General features: G+C 41.7%; 2 protein-coding genes across 2 annotated transcripts; one reads left to right on the top strand and one right to left on the bottom strand.

The window, feature by feature from the left end:
- Positions 1 to 2775: 2775 nt before the first annotated feature.
- Positions 2776 to 7086, top strand: LOC124664369 (putative threonine aspartase; the record flags this gene model as incomplete). Its single annotated transcript, XM_047201906.1, has 11 exons — positions 2776 to 2904; positions 3319 to 3369; positions 3669 to 3789; positions 3931 to 4015; positions 4330 to 4411; positions 4498 to 4627; positions 5530 to 5693; positions 5901 to 6064; positions 6303 to 6423; positions 6507 to 6608; positions 6691 to 7086. Coding segments are annotated over 11 exons (1242 nt in total), but the record flags the coding sequence as incomplete, so codon positions are not given.
- A 2572-nt stretch (positions 7087 to 9658) lies between these two features.
- On the bottom strand, positions 9659 to 10733 carry LOC124664368 (putative receptor-like protein kinase At3g47110). The gene is made up of 4 exons (XM_047201905.1): positions 10693 to 10733; positions 10438 to 10516; positions 10129 to 10312; positions 9659 to 10026 (listed from the first exon to the last, which is right to left on the bottom strand). Exons 1-4 carry the CDS (start codon positions 10731 to 10733, stop codon positions 9659 to 9661), a joined length of 672 nt encoding a protein of 223 aa, XP_047057861.1.
- Between the last annotated feature and the right edge of the window lie 9646 nt (positions 10734 to 20379).

Below are 20379 nucleotides of genomic sequence, written 5' to 3'. Positions count from 1 at the left end.
TCCCAGGCGAAAGCCTTCCCCAGCTGGTCGGGTGCCAACGATGATGACACCCATGGGTGCCATTCCCCTTCTTTGAGGCATCATTGAGGGCATGCGCTTCTCCCATGCTTGGTCTTGTGTTTCCCGGTGAAAACCTAGCCCCTCCCGAATGGGGGGGGGGGGGGGTGCGACAACATCATTTTGGTGCCAGAGATGCATCGCCTTGGAACCTAGACCCTCGACGGTCTGATCTGCACTTCTAGTGGTTTTCATGTGCTAGTGGTAATGCTTGAGGAGACAACATCAAGGTGATCCCAGTGAAAGCGGTGGCTGGATCCAACAATGCCCTCAATGCTTCAACTTGCAGATGATGAACATATCAAGCTTAGGACACTTTAGTTTCCCATTTTCTGTCAATGTTTGTTGTAGTCTCGCTCTTTGTTGTTAGGCATTGTTCTTCTCTCATGTGCTTCTATTGTAAGTTGGTATTCCCAGCATGTTTGTTGTTTGTACTGTACTCTGGCCATAAGAGCTTTGTTGATTCAAATTCGGGCTCGGTGAGCCTTCTTTGTAAAAGAGTAATTATTGGAATATATTTATTAATGCATACTTATTGAATTTGGTGTGTACTTCCTGAATTACTAGATATGGTTTGGCTTTGCCTTGTTTCATTCTTAAGGTAAATTTAGCAAATGCTAACTTGGAAGGGGCACTTGTGACGGGGAACAGTTCCTTCCAAGGTTCCAAACATATACGGTGCAGGCAAGTGCTTCTTATTTCCTGTCCTTTCTGATGGTTTTTTAACTGAAGTACCAAAAGATGAAAACTCTATTAGTGGGATTAATTCTGTCTCAACTATCAGCATCTAGATTTTGATTAATGTCATGTGATCAATGTCATATTGACAAACAACTTAAAACTTCTTGTGCTAGTACAAATATTCTTCTATGAATTCTGAATCAACTGACCAAAAATAATATAAAATATTTGAACGACTTCAGTTCAGTAAAAAGCAAGGAATTGGATTTGACTTTTATTTAATTATTGTTTTATGGCATCACCAAAACATGATAACTCTTATTCTTTTTCCCTCTCCAGATTTTACTGATGTTCCACTTCGAGACTATCAGCGGGACTACCTATGCAAAATTGCTGACGGGTGAGACCAAAACCCCAATGCAGAGATGCATGAACCTGTCAATTATCTTTTTTTTTTCTTGTTTTCAATTTGCACTGTGTGTGATAGGGCTGTCTACAGGAATTTGGGGTCCCGGTGCGAGATGTAAAATGAGGCCCAATTTTTATAAAACAGAAACATATAACTGATGTAGCTATAACATTAATTTAGATATATATAGTGGTCTAGTCAATAAACATTTGATTTTCAAGATTCATGAATTATAACTACACAAAAAATATGAGAAACCATTAGAGGATTTGCTTCCTGTGAATGTTGTGTCTCGGCATCTCTGTACGTTTTTCCTTCAAATCGGCGCATTCCATATATAATTTTCCATTTTATAATTGCCCACCATTTTATTTGTACTGGAAAATCAATTCCATCTTTTGTGTTTAAGAATGACCGTCTCACATATACGTTATTTTACTGGTCTTTTGTGCTATTTCCTTTCCCATGGCTAGCTAGGGTTCACCGCCGCCAGCGCCGCCGTCCCGTACTCGCGCCGTCGCCCTTCCCCGCCGCCAGCGCCACCGTTCGCCGTCCCCGCCGTCCTAGCTCTCCTCCAGCCGCCCTTCCCCGCCGCCAGCGCCGCCGTCCCCGTCCCCATCCGCCGACGCCCTCTGCTCCAACGCCCTGCTGCATCGACCGCCGACCACCTGCGCCTCCCTGCTGCTCCGATTCCGGCGGGAGACAGGAGGTCCTCAAGCCTCTGCTCCGACCACCGCCGCCTCCCTGCTGCTCCGACCACGACGGCAAGGTGAGAATCTCTTCTCGTAGCAACTACTCCGGTCGGTACTACTCCATATGCAACTACTGTTAAGGGATTTGAGCAACATACTGCATATGCAAGTACCAACATACTGTCAAATTTTCATCTTAATTTGTTACTGCATATGCTGCTCCTGTATGGTCCCGTAGTAGCATACTGTTAAATTTATTTCTATGTAAATTTGGATTGAATTGCTGAAATTTGTATGCATGTTTATGTGTGGCATCAAGACCATACTGTTGTTGTTTTATCATGATTAATGTGCACCTATGTTTCTAGTTTACATTCAATTGTTTTCTCATCGTTACTTACTAATGACACCACCAATCCTTCTGGCACCACGTTTAGCGTTTTTTACTATCAAATGTGTGTTGGTTGCTTCAGCTTTCCATTTTTGCATATCTTTTATGTACATAAGTGTTCTCACTTTACCAAGTTGTCATCGATATTGTTCCATTCATATAATCTCATGAGGAATCACTTTAAAGTTTATATACACTTTCTTCCAACAGGTGCATTTTTTGTGTGTGTATTAAGTAGCTTATCCCATGGTCAATCTAAGAAAAAGTAGTTCATCCCCTAGTCTCACTCTAGATTTAAGGTGGTCTAGATAAGGTTTATTGTTATGAATCAAAATGTTAAGGTTCTCACTTTGCGAATTAAGCGTTCGTCAAGGGTGAAATTAACTAAGTCTCTGCAGGAGGGGCTCTGGCTCGTAATTTTCAAAACCTTTTTGGACCCTCCTCGTCTGTCAGGCCAGGCGCACATGGCCACCAGCGGCCGCGGCGGGGAGAGGGAAACGGCTGGGGCGGAAGGAGGCGGAGGAGGAGATGGGACGAGGTCTTGTCCCAGCCTCGGCCGCAGGTTCTTCGTGGCGGTGCACGTGGGTGCCGGGTTCCACGCGCCGGCGAACGAGAAGGTCTACCGCCGGGCCATGAAGCGCGCATGCCTCGCCGCCGCCGCCGTCCTCCGCGAGGTCCGGTCCTTAAACCCTAACCCCCTACATGCTCCACTTCCTTCCTCCTCCCACGTTGCAGTGCTTCCGTTCCGTCGTGCTACATCAGAATTTATGCGGTCTGACCGAGCGTTCGATTATAGGTACCATGGGGAATTTTGCCCGTAGATTAGAACAACAACAACGTGCCCTATTTTGTATGAACCGACGAATCCTACGCTATTAAGTCAACCCTAAAAAAAGTTTTAGCGGCCTAATTTGATGGTATGTATTTGGGAAGGGGCCCGATCTGGTATCTGTAGGTCTGCAATTCGACTGGGTTAGTGATACCTGAAGCATGTCTACCTCCCATAGTGTCATATATACTGTGATGTGACTTGGCAAGCATACCTGTGCTCTAGTGAATTCCTAATGCTCCTTGTATATTATTTGCAGGGCAGTGGCTCGAGTCTCGATGCTGTTGCAGCTGCCATTCGAGTGTTGGAGGTATGTGTCATTCCCTGTGGATAGATGTGGTGTCTATTTTCTATAGTTTGTTCCATTAACATCTGTGGGAATTGTGGAATATACGAGTAAGCAATCAAGGTTTAGTCACAATTTACTAATGTCAGAATGAGAAAGCAGAAGTGCTAATTTTTTTGCATTACTTGTACAATCAAGGTTTACAATCCTTCTAGATTTAAGCAGGTCTGTAGTGCTGTGGTTCAAGTACATAATAGTTTATCGGCACTTGCTTGTTTCAAAATGTGTGATGGAAGTTTTCATTCTCATATATGTTTGACTAGGATGACCCCATTACAAACGCTGGCCGAGGTTCAAGTTTGACTGAGAGTGGTCGGGTGGAATGCGATGCGAGTATCATGGATGGAAGTACAGGTACCTACGGAACTGTTGGAGCTGTGCAAGGTACTTGTGGCAATTTACTAGCATTTGATCCCCTATAATAGAAGCTTTAAATGAGAGTGTATCAGAAGATTTACTGTTGATATGCATGTGTTGTGCTTGTTCAGGTACTCTCTGACCAAACTTTCTGTTTTTATAGATCAGGCATAAAGAATCCTATCCAAGTTGCATTACACTTGGCAAAGGAACAGATGATGGGTCCTTCACTGCTTGGTCGGATACCCCCCATGTAATAACAAATTCAACTGTCTTCTCCATGTTTTGGTTTCCCAGAACTTTATTCTTTCAGTAATTTTCTGCCCTCCTGTTATTTTCACTAGCGTCACATACTCACACGACTGATTTGACTGTGCCATGATCTTTAAAGTTAGAATCAATTCTCTCTGATGCTGAAATAAGTAATGCAAATAACGACTTATATCATTGAACAATGGAACCATTGCATGATGACTGCTTTTGTGTGACTCACGGATAGCATTCTATCATGCACACCCATCCATCTTACATGTAATTCTAATTGCTGACTTATTCGCTGTTTCTTAGGTTTTTGGTCGGTGATGGAGCATACAAATGGGCCAAAGATAAAGGAATCGACCTAGTTGGATCTACATCAGAGGAAAATAATGTAAAATCTCCCCTTCCACTCTTCCATCCAATTTTTCATTCCTAAATCGCTGGTAATTTACCATCTCTTTTCACATACGGAGTCAGTGGTTAGTGACCGAGAATGCAAAAGCACAGTGGGTAAAATACAGTTCATTGCTTGCTAGTGCCAAGGAATCGGTAAATCGTGCCACTGCTTCTGCTTCAGAATCAAGTTCAGTACAGTTGGAAGCATCAGGTTCCTTCCTCATATTTCACTTGTATTTCAAATTTTCCTGATGTTTCTGGCATATCATTTGAAATTCTAGCTTGGATTAGTGGTTATATTAGCTCATCCATATGTAATGTTCCTTTGGTTCAAATATCTTCTGAAACTGGACTGCAGTTTAATGTTGTATGATTAACATCATTTCCTTTGCACAGAAATATTGAATGAACAGTTGGAAGTTTACTATTAGCTGTTATTTTAGTAGCCTTTTTCTTCCATTCAGTATCATGGATGAATAGATGACATTGTGCGGTTGTGCCTCGGGCAGTACCCAATAAGGCCTCTTAAAAATATTAGTTTGTGAAACACTTGAAGATCTACCTGTAGCCCAACTGTTATTGGTGTTATATTCTGCTGATAATTTTATATACTACATGTAATTTGCACAAAAAACATCTCTAGGTTTACAAACAATGCAACATCCAACAGATATAATCAAACCAACCCATTTGCACAGTATGGGCCAGAACAACGATTTGATACTTACTCCCTCCGTTCCATAATTCTTGTCGCAAAATTCGAACGGAGGAAGTAGATCATTGATAGTGTGGTATAACTCATAAAGTAGTGATTTCATTACGGCCTAATATGTTCTGCTGCTTGTTATCTTCGTTTCATCTGTTTAGTTGTTTTTGGTTCCTTAAATGGTCATCTAGCTGCTATTATGTCTTTATAAAATCTCTTCTAAATTAACATATTCCAATATTCAGCACCCAAATATCTAGCTTGTGGTACTGGGTTGCAGCCATGTGGTGATTTGTTTGTGCTTTTCGTGCTGATTAGTACCAATGCTGGTCATTTGACTGTATCTTCCGGCATCTAGAAGTATTTGTACTTAACCAGTCCACCTAAGCTGCCCCATCTTATTTTAGGAGCTGAAGCTGAGATTTTGAACAATGTAAAGGAGGCGAAGATATTCACACGACCAATCATGGAAGATGATCAAGATTGTGTAATGGATACTGTTGGTGTTGTTTGTGTTGATGACTATGGAAATGTTGCATCAGGTGCATCTAGTGGTGGCATTGCACTAAAGGTTTGTTGGTCATTTTATCAAAAGTCAATTTCAATATTTCATCAGTGCACTTGAAATTGTTGTTCTTTTGTAAGCACCTTTTTATTTTTTTCAAAAAAACTCTATTTTGGACAAAATAGCAAGGTTTGCCACTTGAAAATTATGATAGTCTTGCATCTGCATATAGTCTAGTTAATGCAACATGCCTTAATAAGAACCCTCCTGCAGGTAGATGGCCGGGTTGGGTTGGCTGCTATGTATGGCTCTGGGTGCTGGGCTTCATCCAAAGGACCCTTTGGCACACCATTCATAGTTGGGTGTTGTGCAACCGGAGCTGGTGAACACTTAATTAGAGGATTTGCTTCCCGTGAATGTTGTGTCTCCGCATCTCTGTACGTTTTTCCTTCAAATTGGTGCATTTCATATATAATTTTCCATTTTACAATTGCCTACCATGTTATTTGTACTGTAAAGTCAATTCTATCTTTCGTGTTTCACATATACGTTATTTTACTGTCTGAGTGAAATGAAAAAACATGTCCAACAGCTGTCTTACGCATCATGTTCTCCTTCTGTTTTCCTTGTTAAAATTTCAGCATTACGTTTACATGCTCATACGTATCTTCTCAGGTCACCATCAGGACCCGCTTCTTCCTGTACCAAAGTTCTGCGCTCGGCGGTTCAAAGCAGCAGCGAGATGTCTCACGACACAGGTGCTGGGTTGTTACTGGTTCAGGCTGATGTTATAAAGGTGTTATCATTTGCAAACCCATCTGTTTCGAGGTTGGACAAGCAACCCCTCCGCTCTTGGTTAACAATATATATTTTCTGCAGAGAGGGGAGTTGTCTGTACTTGAAGCCACTGAGCTTGTCGCTGCGTACTCCTCCTCATCGTTTGGCATCGGGTATTTCGGGAGCAATATGAGCAATCCGAAGGTAGGTAGTATGCAGCGGTTTCCTCTCTTTCTCTAACAAACAGATCTCACCTGATTATCAGACGCTTGGTAATGCTTTGTAGGTTTTGATGCTTAGAGACTCAAGAAAAGCATCTGGTTCCATCCAGCACTTTGCTACTCGAGTTCATTTCGGTGCACAGTCAAGCGAAGAATGACGACGCGCACAAGGCAAAACATCTTCCCTGCGGGAATACGGCGTGTCCGTGCGCATGCTAATCCTAGCGCTCTCGGCATCTCTTTTCTTTTTTCTTCTCTGTTGAGTGAAACATTTCCATCTTGCTAATGGGTGAGTAGCGCCATAGATAACTTGTTGCTGGGTGATCCATTCACATTCTGCCACAATTGCTGACAAGGATGCACACAACAATCGTATCGGAAGTAGATTTTCACATTTAAAGATGTTTGTCAGAGTGGTAGTATGCCCGAGTAGTGAATCTGGAACTGAGGTGATCTCGATATCTGGTGGCTGCCACAGTGCGTTCTATTTTTCTCCAGTCGCACGCTGCAGAAGCAGAACTGCTCCAATGGCACCAGCAGAAGATTTATCTTTGAACATAAAATTTTCAATTAGGTTCTTTTATATTTTAATTTTCAGAAATACATATATTTGGGAACTCGGTCATCGATACACTGTGCTCAACTCGTGTGACGTGCCTCAGAGCATCTCTAGTAGAGCCAGCCCGTTAAAAGGCCAAAGCCGAAAAGTAACCACCGTATCAGCCGGTTAGTGACTGTAAAGTAGTTAGAATTGAAAAAAGTTTTCTGACCGAAACCCCAACTCTGCCTGTATTTGTAGGGCCGAACGAGCAAACCGAACGCAGCTGAAACCCCTAGTTTGCGCGCGACGGAACTTTCACCTCCTCCCAACTGTCGTCGCCGCCAATCTGCGCGCCCTCACCATCCTCTCCACCGCAGTCGCCCGATCTCGCCGGCATGAGTCTCGAATCGACCCTGCCGCACGTCGGAGCTAGCCCGCAGGCCCCGCCACCCTCTCCAGCGGTTGTCGGAGCTCCCTCTACCCCAGCCACCCTCGCCGATGTCGTGAGCATGGTCTTGACGACGAGCTTCCTCAAGCGGCGGCACGCGGGAACACATGTGTTCCCGTAAACTGGTGTTGCGGCAGCCAGCGGTGTTGTCCCGGCCGACGCCAAAGGGGCCGACACTGCGAAGTCGACGACGCCGAAGCCATGCCGCGCTAGACCGAAGAATTTGGCGCCGAAAAGAACGAAGTCGAAGATGACGACGAGGCGAAAATTTATCTTGTTACAAGTCTTTGTTTTAGCACCGAATTTTGCTTTTTTACACATGCCACACGATAAATCGATTTTTCATAAAACGATTTTGTGAGCACGTATCACATGAAGATATACGTGCGAAATTTTTATTTCAAATTTTTTAACATTTCAAAATATATCTAACATGTATTTCAAAATAAAGGGAGCATACGCTCCCATGTGCCAAAACATCATTCCCTTGGAAATGATAGTGTCAAGTTTCTTCCGGTGGTTAAGTATTTAAGTATCAATTTCTGACTGAACTTTCTGGCATGTGGAAACAGAACAAAACAGAACCCCTGAATGTTCAGAGTGTCTCTAGTGATTTTTTCTAATTTTTATTCTTCTGTTATAATCAATACCACGGGAGACAAACTTCAACGGCGACAAGTTGTTCGGGACCAGCTTCTTCAATGCAGAGCTCACAGGTAGTTGCTGTGCTAGAAAGTTCAGAAAAAATGGAATCTAACTGTAGCATAATAATTTGTATCATGCAAAATCACGCTGCGGTAAAAAAATAACACAGTGAGGATTGGTCACACTATTTGGAGATTGGATACTTCTCTTTGCCAAGCATACCAGATGGTCACGCTCAGGGCAGAAGAAACACGACGAGAGCAAGAAAATCTGTGTGTGTATAGGTTTGTGGTGTGGTTTGAGGCCTTTGAGGACAGTCTCTGCTGGCGCCAATCGGCCCACAATAATGCACTAGATCTATGATGTGGTACAACTTGCTTGGCCCCCTTCGTTTTCACAAGGAAATTATCTTTCAAAAGTTATTGCTTGGCCACAACTAACCAGCAACAGAATCTTGTACCAATTCTCAAACTGCATTTAGGGTTAGAACTAATCAGCCACTGAATCTTGTACCAAGTCTCCAACTCATATAGAACTAGGGACCCGTCTAGCATCACTGAATTTGCAGGATAAAAAATCTAATTGTAGCAGGAAAAAAATAAGCATGCAATCAGGTTGCAGTAGAATGAACACAACAAGAGGATTATTTAGAGACTGGAATAGATGTGGCTTGAAACCGTGTTCTTCGCTGCAGTCGTGAGTTAACAGATTCAGTTACAACCATCTTCAGGTTTGTGCTGACATCCCTAGCCCCTCTGCTCCCGCCCCTGAGAACCCGTCTCCACGCCTTCTGCCCTGAACCGACGTCTCGACGGTTCGGTGGCACCGGCGCAGAGGCCGGTGTGGATTGACTCAATGTGCTTATAGCAGCTTCCCTCAGCCCAGCCACGCCAACCGTCCTCCATTCTTCGAGCCAATGGCAGGTGGGTGGGTGGGGAAATTTGAGCTAAAGAACTACAAGTTTGCCAGCAAGCCTGATTACATTTTGGTTCTGAAATCAACCGAGGAGCTCAACCTTGGCCTGGGAAAGCAGAACCAACAAACGAGGTAGTTGCCATGGCTTAACCCGAGCAAGTGTTTTTTACTTTGTTTTTTCTTAGTTCAAAATACAGATCAGTGAGATTGATGTATACAAGAATACAAGATAGTACACGGTGCGAAATTTCAGATTTACTTTCTAGCCGCTGAGATATAAAATTTTATTTGCAGATAGTACAAGGAAAATCCGGGTTTTTAGGTTTTTACATGCGCGCTATGCGCGATCAATTCTACAAGTATTACCTCCATCCTAAAATAAGTGTCTCTCGTTTTAGTTGTAGATATATATATCCGTATCTAGAAAAGGTTGGGACACTTATTAGTCAGGCAGCTAATGCTACTGATTGAACACAAGCATTTATCAGTTTCCTCTAAGATATGCATCTCTAATACCATGTAGCTTGGCAGCCACCTCCTGCATGTTGATGCGCTCACCTGGAGACGGCTTGGTGCAACAAAGGCCAATGTTCAGCATCGACATCAGAGAGTGGACACCTTTTCCTTTCATGGTTGCTGGAGTTTCTTGGCAAAGCTCCAACTCTTGTATCAGCTGAGGGTCGACTATCTCCATTATCCTACCAGGGAAGTTGATTTCTGTAAACTTCACAATGGTCAATCCATCTTTAAACATATCACCAGTTGGCCTTCTCCGAAGGAATATTTCGAGGAGGATGACACCAAAGCTGTAAACATCCGCGGCAGTTGAAACTTGACCACCCCCTGCATATTCTACATAGTGAATAGAAACAGGAGTTAATTCCACATCCACTAGTTAACATAAATGTAAAAAAGAAATGTAGCAACCGAAGATATAGAAATAATGGCTATTACCTGGAGCAGCGTATCCGATCGTTCCCATTAGTCCAACCGAAGAAGAGATTGGGTTACCAAGCGATAATGTAGTGACATCAACTTGTTTTTTCCTCTCCAGAGCAATAAGCCAAATATGACCATAGCAAGTGAAACCATACTGGCTATTGGGATAACTACTTTGATCATGATATGTTCCTTGTGCCTAGTTGAATTTGAAGGCGTAATAGAACAAGCTAGTATGTGTAACTCCGATGCCCCACCACAAAGCCCCTTGTTTCCATCATGCCACACAATAGTAGCATTCTTGAAAATCCCTTTTGTTGGTACCTCACCACTAAGATGGTTGAATGACAAATCTAGTTTCTCAAGAAGTTTTAAGTTGCCAAGAGATGCTGGTATTGACCCACTAAAGTTATTGGTAGAAAAATTCAAAACTCTGAGGCCGTTTATGTGCCCCAATGAAATGGGAATGCTTCCACTGAAAGTATTCGAGTCTAACCGGATGTCTTCTAAACTTTCACAGCCACCCAGAGTACTTGGAATAGTTCCGGATAGATTGTTTCATGAAAGCGCCAAATTTACGAATTGTTTGGCATTGCCAATGTTGGTAGGAAGTTGCCCATCGAGGTTGTTGAAAGACAAATTAATTGCAATTATCGTTGGGAGTTTGAAGATCTCCATTGGCACCCTACCATGAAGAAGGTTGTTGGAAATGTCCATGTATTGAAGCATTGGAAAGTTTCCAAAGCTTGGTGGTATATGGCCAATAAACTGGTTCGAGTATAGATAGGGCCCTCCCAATTGAGACAAATTTAACAAGGATGATGGTATGGCCCCCCGTAAAGAAGTTTGTTTCCAAAGCTACCAGCTGTAATTTTTTGAGAGTTCCAATCCACTCCAGAACCAGACCAGTAAATATGCAAAGGATTTTTCCGAAAAAATCGGAGCTTCTTTGAGTAAAATGTTTCCTAAGAACTTTAACGGGTTAATGTTTTTGTAGGTGGGCTGCTTGATTCATAGGTTGAATCGTTTGCACTAGTTTTTGCAGAATATATTCCAACCAATCAAATGTCTTGGGAGAATATCTTCTATTTCATTGATGCAACCAACCAAATCAAAATCTAGTACTCCTCCAATCAAAATTAATTGACACGGTCATATACTATATCCCATCAAATACAAGTCTACTCAGGAGTTACCTCAAATAATTTGATCCAAAGAAGTACTCTACATCGGTTCCACAATATATCTAGTATAAATCTAGTCTCGAGATCCATCGATTAATTTGGGCCAGAGAAAGTATAATTCAATCGAGTTTGGCAATGAGTTCACATAATCAGTTTTTTTTCTATTCATGTACATTTAGAACCCTTTGAATAAAAAGCCACTCAAGAATCATACACACACACACACACACACACATTTCCGTCGTCGTGTATGGCGGATATGTCTCTTATCTCCCTTGACCCTATCCAGAGCACGGAGTTGTATTTTTCATTTTTTTTAGGGAAGGGCATGGAGTTGTAACTGCGGGACGTTGGGCTAATTGTCCATATCCAGTTGGCTAGCTGAGCCAAGATTCAGTATCAAGCATATTTAATTGTTTTATCTTTTCCCTAAAAAATTGTCTAATCTTTTTTGTGTGCTCAAAAAAACTCAATTTGCCTTTTTCTTCTTTGCGAAAATAAAATGTGAACGGTGTTTCTCTTATGAATTAACAGACAAAAGAGAGCATCTGTCTTGAACAGAAAATAAAGAAAAGCAAAAAAAAGAAAATTGATCTGACAGTTCGAAATAAACATAGAAATTAGTCGACCTCCATTTAACAACTTTTGTACATAAGTGTGAGCTTTCCTTTGTTTTTTTCGATAAAGGGCGCTTTATTACTCAAGATAAAGTAATGCACCCGACCTCTGCATAGCTAGGATGCACTCAGCCGCAACAATCCACAAGATAGCACTAAAAAGGAAAACAATATGTCTCAGCTATTACAAAACAAAAATGAGTCTAAGACGAAGGAAGGTCGATCCGCAAATCACCCTACCATCCATGTTGGAAAAAATATCCCTCGCCGTGTCCTCCAACCGTGTAGACACCTCCATAAATAGGTCGCGATGCTCCACACGCTGTAGTTGTGACCACAAACGGAACGTAGCTGTATACCGGTAGATGACCTGCATAAGAGAAGATTTTTTATTATTAAAAACCTTGTCATTTCTATCATAGCGACCATATGATGACAATCGCTCCCACCCTAATAAGTCGCTTGAACCTAGGATCAACACCATTAAGCCAATTGCCGAGTAAATTCGCAACGCTCCGTGGTGGATATAAGGTAGAACCTATCTAGATGGCTGACCATATAGATCTTGCAAATTTGCATTGAATGAATAAGTGTTTAATAGTTTTATCGTGATGACAGAAGACACATTTCTTACTTCCTTGCTAATTAAGTTTTGCAAGGTTGTCCTTTCTAGACAAGGTAGGCAAGGTAGGCAGATTTCAGGAGCTGGAGGAAAGCCTTGCCTCCGAGCTGCTGCTGCTTGCCCCACCAGCAAGCGGTCAAGGTAGGCAGTCTTGCAGGTATTAAACCGGATCGGTTTTTATATTTGAATTTGATAAAAAACAGAATTGGCGGGCAAGTACACAATTACTAGGAAATTATTTCATGTTTTGCCAAAAAAATTGGTTCAACACTGCATTGACTGAAGATGTTGTGATCCTAGGTTTGTACCCGCCCCCACCCCATCTCGACCACCTCTGGTGGTGCTACACACATACTATTTTTCCAGGTGAGTAATGCACAAGAATACGAATGTTATTTCATTTCTTATGTACAACATTTTGGGTTGGCTGCTGGTTGAATTTGTAGTTAGTACGAGCTGTTGATGAAACTTTTTCACTATAATTTTCTTAGAAAGAAAACTAATTTGAACTAACATGTCACCTTATTGGGAAGGAATTGACACCTAATTCATTGTTTTTTTCTAAAATGGGGGAAAAATCACCCCAGCTTCTGCATCCAAGGGATGCCCACGCCTTTTTTTTTATTAGATTATTTGCAACATCTTACAAGAGCAATATAAAAGATCAAACTCGAAGCCACCATGCTAAATCTACAGAGGGATGAAGGGGGTGACAATACACAAACTCACATCATCCAAACAACCAAATGCCTTCCCAAGCCGCCCAATAGCAGGTGAGAAGCACATCCAGGCGAGCAGACTCTCAGCGCACGCCAACACACACGCCACAGAAATCGCTACCGCCGTCTTCCTCCCACTCATCTTCAAGAGGGATCACCGCATTGACCTTGCCAGACCTGCCATCGATGTCACCATGACGCCAGACAGCTCCACCATCCTGCACGTGTCCTGTGATCCGCGCCCGTCTTCGATACCCTGCAGCTCCACGCCGCCGAGAATCATCAACGTCAACGTGTGGTAGATGAACACCACTCCACCAAAGATCCACCTCCATCTAGCCGCTGCTCCAAAAATGATGCCCCAAGAGGTAGAACGATGCAGGAAGCACCGTCACTATTGCGGATGTTAAACTAATCCTTGATGAACAAGGAGCAACCGTAACGGATCAGATCTACTAAACTATGATCAAGCGGGGTGCCGCCCCTACACCTGAGATAGGTGTAAGGGCGGCTAGATGTGCAAGGGTTGCATAACAAAAGCATGTAATTCGAAGAACAATGCTAACCCTAACACATCTAAGATAACTACGTTGCTCGCCATCAAAAAGGCTTCGACACGAGCAACGCATGAACAACGTGGGCAGGCTTGTCTTGCCTAGATCGCAAGATGCGATCTAGGCAGCATGGTGCTTACCGGAGAAACCCTCGAGACGAAGGAGTTGGCGATGCGCCGAGATTTGTTTGTGTTGAACGTTGGTTGTTGTTTATTCCATAAACCCTAGATACATATTTATAGTCCAAGGGACTTTCTAATTTAGGCGTGCACCTAACCGTGCACGGGTAAAACTCTAACTTCTAAACTAAGATGCGATCTAATATGTTACAGATACACGGGCAATTACGCCCAACTTGGTATAAAAGGCCGATTCTCGTATTTCTTCTACATATAATATTTAAGCCCATCTTGATCACGGCCCACCTCTGACTCGGTCAAATTCTGGTGATAACAAAAACTTGTCAAGTTTGCTTTTGTGGATGTTTTACTGGCATATGTCCTATGTAATGATCTATGTTACTTGTGCTGGCTTGAAATTGCACTGGTTTCTTTCTATTCTGTCTGGCTTCTTCTTCAGCTTGATAGCACTTCATATATACTCAAGTGATTGTACAAAAAACCATCATAGTTTCTTATGGAGCACAACAAATCATGGAAAATTTTGAATTGGAATCTGAGAGGTATCAATTCTGAAAAGAAATGGGTTGCTCTAGCTAGTAAAATTGAAGAATCCAACTGTAATATTATCTGTCTACAAGAAACAAAAAGGGAATCCTTTGATTTGGACTATATTAAGAAATTCTGTCCTAGAAAGTTTAATAAATTTGAGTTTCTGCCATCAGTGGGTGCTTCTGGAGGAATTATCATTATTTGGTGCAGCTCTTTATTCACTGGCACACTTGCTTTTCAGAATGAGTTTTCCATCTCTGTGCAGTTCACTTGCAATATCTCAGCTAGTACATGGATTTTGACTAATATCTATGGCCCAAGTCAGGCTGATAGAAAGGCAGATTTTATTGAATGGTTCTCCAATATAGATATGCCTGTTGACATGGATTGGTTGATTATGGGGGATTTCAGTTTCATCAGAAAACCTTCAGACAGAAACAAGCCAGGAGGGGACTTAAATGGAATGCTTTTATTCAATGAGGCAATCAGTAACCTTGGATTGGTAGAATTACCACTAAAAGGTAGAAAGTACACCTGGAGCAATATGCAACAAACACCTCTCCTTGAAAGATTAGACTGGTTCTTTTCTTCCTCCTCTTGGACTGTTAGCTATCCTTCAACTCTGGTTTTCCCTCTTGTTAAGCCAACTTCAGACCATGTTCCCTGTGTCATTACTATTGGAACAAAAATACCAAAGGCAAAGACTTTCAGATTTGAGAATTATTGGTTACAACATAGTGACTTCAAAAGCATAGTACAAGCAAGTTGGAACATTCCAGTTGGTCATTCTGATCCAGCCAAGAAAATCACTGCTAAGCTGAAAAATCTAAGGAGAAGTATTAAGCTCTGGGCAAAAAATTTACCTTGCTTAAGAATGCTCATTGACAAAGTTAATCTAGTTATTACTTTTCTGGATAATATTGAGGAATTAAGAACTCTTTCCCTTGAAGAATGGAATTTGAGAGATATTCTTAAAAATCATGTGATAACTTTGTTACAAAATCAGAAGGCTTACTGGAAGCAAAGGGGGAAAATAAAATGGGTCAAGCTAGGAGATGCAAATACCAGATTTTTTCATACAAAAGCAACAATAAACTATAGACACAACTATATTTCAATGCTAGTGAATGACAGTTTGGCTGAAATCTCTGATCATGATGGAAAAGCAGATATTCTGTGGAAGGCATTCAAGGAGAGGATGGGTATGACTGATAATCCCTCTATGCAGTTTGATTTGCAAGAGCTTTTTGGTATCAATGTGAATACAGACACTTTTGCACATTTGGAAGTACCTTTTTCTGATAAGGAAATTGATGATATTATTAAGGACCTGCCCAATGACAAATCTCCAGGACCTGATGGATTCAATAATGAATTTTCAAGAATTGTTGGTCAATTATTGGTCCAGATGTGAAAGACATGATAAGAGCTTTCCATGAGGGTGATTTAAACTTGGAGAGTATCAACTCCTCATACATTACTTTAATACCAAAGATTGACACTCCTTTGCTTCCAGGAGATTTCAGACCTATTTCCTTGCTAAATACAGTGCTTAAAATCATCACCAAGCTTTTAGCAAACAGATTGCAAAAGATCATTCTTCAGCTAGTGCACAAGAATCAATATGGTTTTCTTAAGAAAAGATCTATTCAAGACTGCCTGGGATGGGCTTTTGAATATATCTTCCAGTGTCATAAATCAAAAGAGGAGATTGTCATTCTCAAGTTAGATTTTGAAAAGGCTTTTGATAAGATAGAGCATAACACAATTCTAGAAATCTTGAAAGCTAGAGGGTTTGGGGAAAGATGGATTAAATGGATTCATCTAATTCTTAGTTCTGGAACTTCTGCTATTCTTCTAAATGGAACTCCTGGAAAGAAATTCTATTGTAAAAGAGGGGTTAGACAAGGGGATCTTCTCTCCCCCTTCTTTTTGTGTTAGCAGCAGATCTTCTTCAGACCATCTTGAACAAAGCTATGGCACAAGGCTTAATAGACAAACCAATTCCTTCATCTGCCTGTCCTGACTTTCCAATTGTGCAATATGCTGATGCCACTCTGGTTGTTATGAAGGCAGATGCCAGAAATCTTATCTGCCTTAAAGCTTTGCTGCAATCTTTTGCTGATTCCACTGGGCTGAAAGTAAATTACAATAAATCAAATATGATACCCATAAATTTGAGTGAGGAAAGGCTGAACCATCTGTCTGCAACAATTAATTGTAAAAAATGATCTCTTCCTTTCACTTATCTTGGACTACCTTTAAGTATTGTGAAACCTTCCATGGAGCATTTTTTACCCATTGTTCAAAGAACACAAACAAGGCTAGGAGGGATTGCAGATTTCTTAAACTATGGAGGAAAATTGCAGTTGGTGAAATCAGTCCTGGCCTCCATGCCAATTTTCTTCATGTGTTGCTTTGATGTACCTGTGGCAATAAAGGAGCAAGTGGTAAAGTACATGAGGCATTGTTTATGGAGAAAGAACAATTCTGAGGTCCAAGCAAACGGCTCTGCTCTTATAGCATGGAAAAAATTTTGCAGACCTAAAGAACAAGGTGGTTTAGGTGTGCTCAATCTGGATATCCAAAATAAAGCTCTCATGTTAAAGAATCTGCACAAATTCTTCAACAGTCATGATATACCTTGGGTGAATTTAATCAGAGAAGCATATTACTCAAATGACAATATTCCCACACACAAGTCAGATGCCTCTTTCTGGTGGAAATCACATCTTAAGTTGCTTGACATCTACAAATCTATGGCAAGATGTAATATTGGAAATGGAAAAACTGTGAACTTCTGGACTGATCTTTGGGAACATAATTGTTTACAACACAAATTTCCTCATCTCATAACTTTTGCCAAACACACTGATTCGTCTGTGGCAAAGGTTGTCAATACAGAGTATCTGGAAGATCTTTTTCATCTGCCCCTCTCCCAGCAGGCTTATGTGGAGTTTCAGAGTTTGGAAAGTTTATGCCAAAGTACTCTCACAACCATACAAGAAGGAAATATGGATAATTGGACATACATTTGGGGGAGTGCAGAATTTTCTTCACAAAGAGCATATAAAGCTATGATTGGATCCATTCCAACACCAAAGATCTTTACCTCTATTTGGGAATCTTCTTGTCAAGCAAAGCATAAGTTCTTCTTTTGGCCACTACTTCATGACAGATTAAATACAAGAAATCTTTTGAGAAGAAAGACTTTCAGTTACAATCTCATAATTGTGCGGTGAGAAACTGCAATACAGAAGAAACTCTTGTGCATCTTTTCTGGGCATGTCCATTTGCAGACCAATGCTGGGATTTTGTATGCCCGCAACGGAATAAAAGATTATCTATACTGGAGGCTTTAGAGGAAATGAAGAAAAGGATCTACCTTTTGCTATGGAGATCATTATGTTGTCTGCTTGGGGCATTTGGATTATGAGAAATAACAAAGTTTTTAAAGACCAGAATGCAGACTTCAATAGTTGGAAAGCTATATACCTTCAAGAACTAAGGCTTCTAGTGCACAGAATGAAGAAAAAACACTTAGCTCTTTTCAAGGATTGGATTCAGTCTCTTTCTTAGTTTCTTTCTTTCTTTCTTTCTTTCTTTGTTCTTTTGTTCTTCTTCTTTTCTCCTTTTGAGAGTTTCTCACTCTCCCTATGTAATACATACTCTGTTTTTTTTTTACTTTTATAAATAAATAATAAAAATTGCAGTGGGTTTTACCCACTGTTTTACCTTCAAAAAAAATACTTGTACTAAGAGGTAATGATGAGGATACAAATATAGAGTTGGTTAAATAACAGAAGTTGAGCCTACAACCAAGTGCAAACACTCGGCTGTAGCCTCGGGGGCTACTCCCATCTAGAGCGTTGGTCGCACACCCGATAAAATATAGAAGAGAAAAGGAAAAAAGACAAAAGCCAATATAGAGCTGGAGACGAAAAACTTATTCATACATCTTCGACTTACACATAACTCGTCATGTACTCCCATCGGGAGATACATATATTGTTCAAACATCAACTCGAAGAAATGAGGAATTTCATCAGCCGCACAAAGGCAATCGAAAATATATTCTCAGAGCGCGCCTATTGGGATAAAAACTCTGAATGCCGTAACTCGACAAAGAGTTCACGAAGGTAAGACCCCAGGACCCGTCCTGTGTGGCGTGGCATCACACATGAATGCGCTCTCCCACTTTATTCGCATCAACAGATATGAAGAAAAATCCCTACAGACGCGTTGGGTACCCAATGAAATAAGCTGGAATTTGATTCACGATAAGTCCTGAAGCGGCACGTCTCGAATTACGCCAGTGTCCCGGGTTCGAGTCCAGGGACTTGAACTTGAAGTAGGTTTTTGCGGATTTGCCACTAGAGCAATTAACTGGTACCTGATCCGTCAGATGAACCAGCCTCATTTACCATTATCCCTGTACAAAATAGAGATTGAATAAAATTTTAGTATAACTCGATAGTTTTATTAAACAGGTGTACGATGGAGATTTTACTCGACTCTACAATTCAAGCAAAATCTCGGGGGCTACTGACATAGGTATGCCTAACAGGCATGTCACATAAGTACTCTGGGTGTATAAGGAAATATGAAGCCCATGGAATCGAAGCTTTAGAGGTCCAGAAGGTTAAGGCTTTCGGGTTAGGAAAGTTCTATTGTAATAGGAAACTTGTATCAATATAGGAAAAAACCCAATGTGGCTCTACAATCTGTAACTTTTATGACATGTAAAAGTCTCGGCTTCGCATTCTATATAAAGGGGAAGTCGAGGGAGGAAGAGGGGATCGAATCATTGTAACCCTAGCCACCGTAATTTCGAGTTAAGCACCTTTGTTCGGCTGAACCTTCGAGATCTACTTGCCCTCTACTTCTTACGAAATCCTAAGTCTACAACACGTAGGCATTGACAAGTTAATCCCTTGTCAGCGGCCGCGACAGAACTTTTCGTGGATGGAGACTCGGGTATTCAGGGTTTTTCCCGAAATCGTGCTTAAATAGGCGGTGGATTTAGGTCGGTTGGGTGCCGGGATGGCCCACACCCCCTATGCGCGGGCCAGGGCCAGGCCGCGCCTAGGTGTGGTCTGGCCGCCCTGCTGCCCCTCTTTGACTCCCCTTCGGTCTCTGTCTTTGTTACAGAGAAATAGTCACTTCAGATTTTGTTTCGTTCAATCCTGAGAATATTTTCTGTACAACTTTTCTGAAACCAAAAATAGCAGAAAACAGAGAACTTGCACTGTGGCATCTTTTTAATAGGTTAGTGCTGGAAATCATATAAAAGTGCAACGAAGTGTAAGCAAAACACATATAAATTGGTGTAAAACAAGCATGTAGCATCAAAAATTATAGATACGTTTGAGACCAGGTAGCTCTCCCATTTGTAGTTATATACCTTGTTATATAACATACTCCCACCGATCCGGAAAAACAATTGAAGGAACAGTATAATTATGTTTTGCATTAAACCCCTTCTAAAAGAAGATAATTTCGTCTGTGTTTTCCGCTGTGTTCGTCGAAGAAGAGCAGATTGTGCTCGATCTGGTTGCGTGTCTCCCACGCATAGCTACCGCGGGGCCCCATCACTGGTCAACACCGGCGTCGCCCTGCGCCCCCGCCTCGCCTCCGCTCGATCTCACCGCCCACCGCGCTGGCCCCGAGAAGGGGGGTCGGGGCGCACATCGACGAGGCACGCAAGGAGCCGAGGAGGAGTTCTTTCATCTTTTTCATTGCGTGGGGTTGTGCGGGTTCACGAAATAAAAAAGCTTAAGGGTGGGTTTGCAAAAACGGCTTTCCGACGCTTTTTTTTTTGGATCGGAGGGAGTAGGCGGTTGCCTTTCTTAGCATAAATTATTAGCGTACATATATATATATGTAGTTGTGTGCTTGA

This window comes from Lolium rigidum, chromosome 6 (assembly GCF_022539505.1).
Source record: "Lolium rigidum isolate FL_2022 chromosome 6, APGP_CSIRO_Lrig_0.1, whole genome shotgun sequence".
Classification (NCBI taxonomy): domain Eukaryota; kingdom Viridiplantae; phylum Streptophyta; class Magnoliopsida; order Poales; family Poaceae; genus Lolium; species Lolium rigidum.
This window is presented reverse-complemented; position numbering and strand designations above follow the sequence as displayed.

What these genes read in the sequence shown, in the direction of transcription:
- LOC124664368 (XM_047201905.1), bottom strand. Translation starts at nt 10,733, where the DNA reads ATGGGCAACTTCCTACCAACATTGGCAATGCCAAACAATTC. An exon ending in TTGGCAATGCCAAACAATTC is followed by an intron (nt 10,517 to 10,692) that starts GTAAATTTGGCG and finishes CAATAACTTTAG; the next exon opens with TGGGTCAATACCAGCATCTC. An exon ending in TCAACCATCTTAGTGGTGAG is followed by an intron (nt 10,313 to 10,437) that starts GTACCAACAAAA and finishes AAATTCAACTAG; the next exon opens with GCACAAGGAACATATCATGA.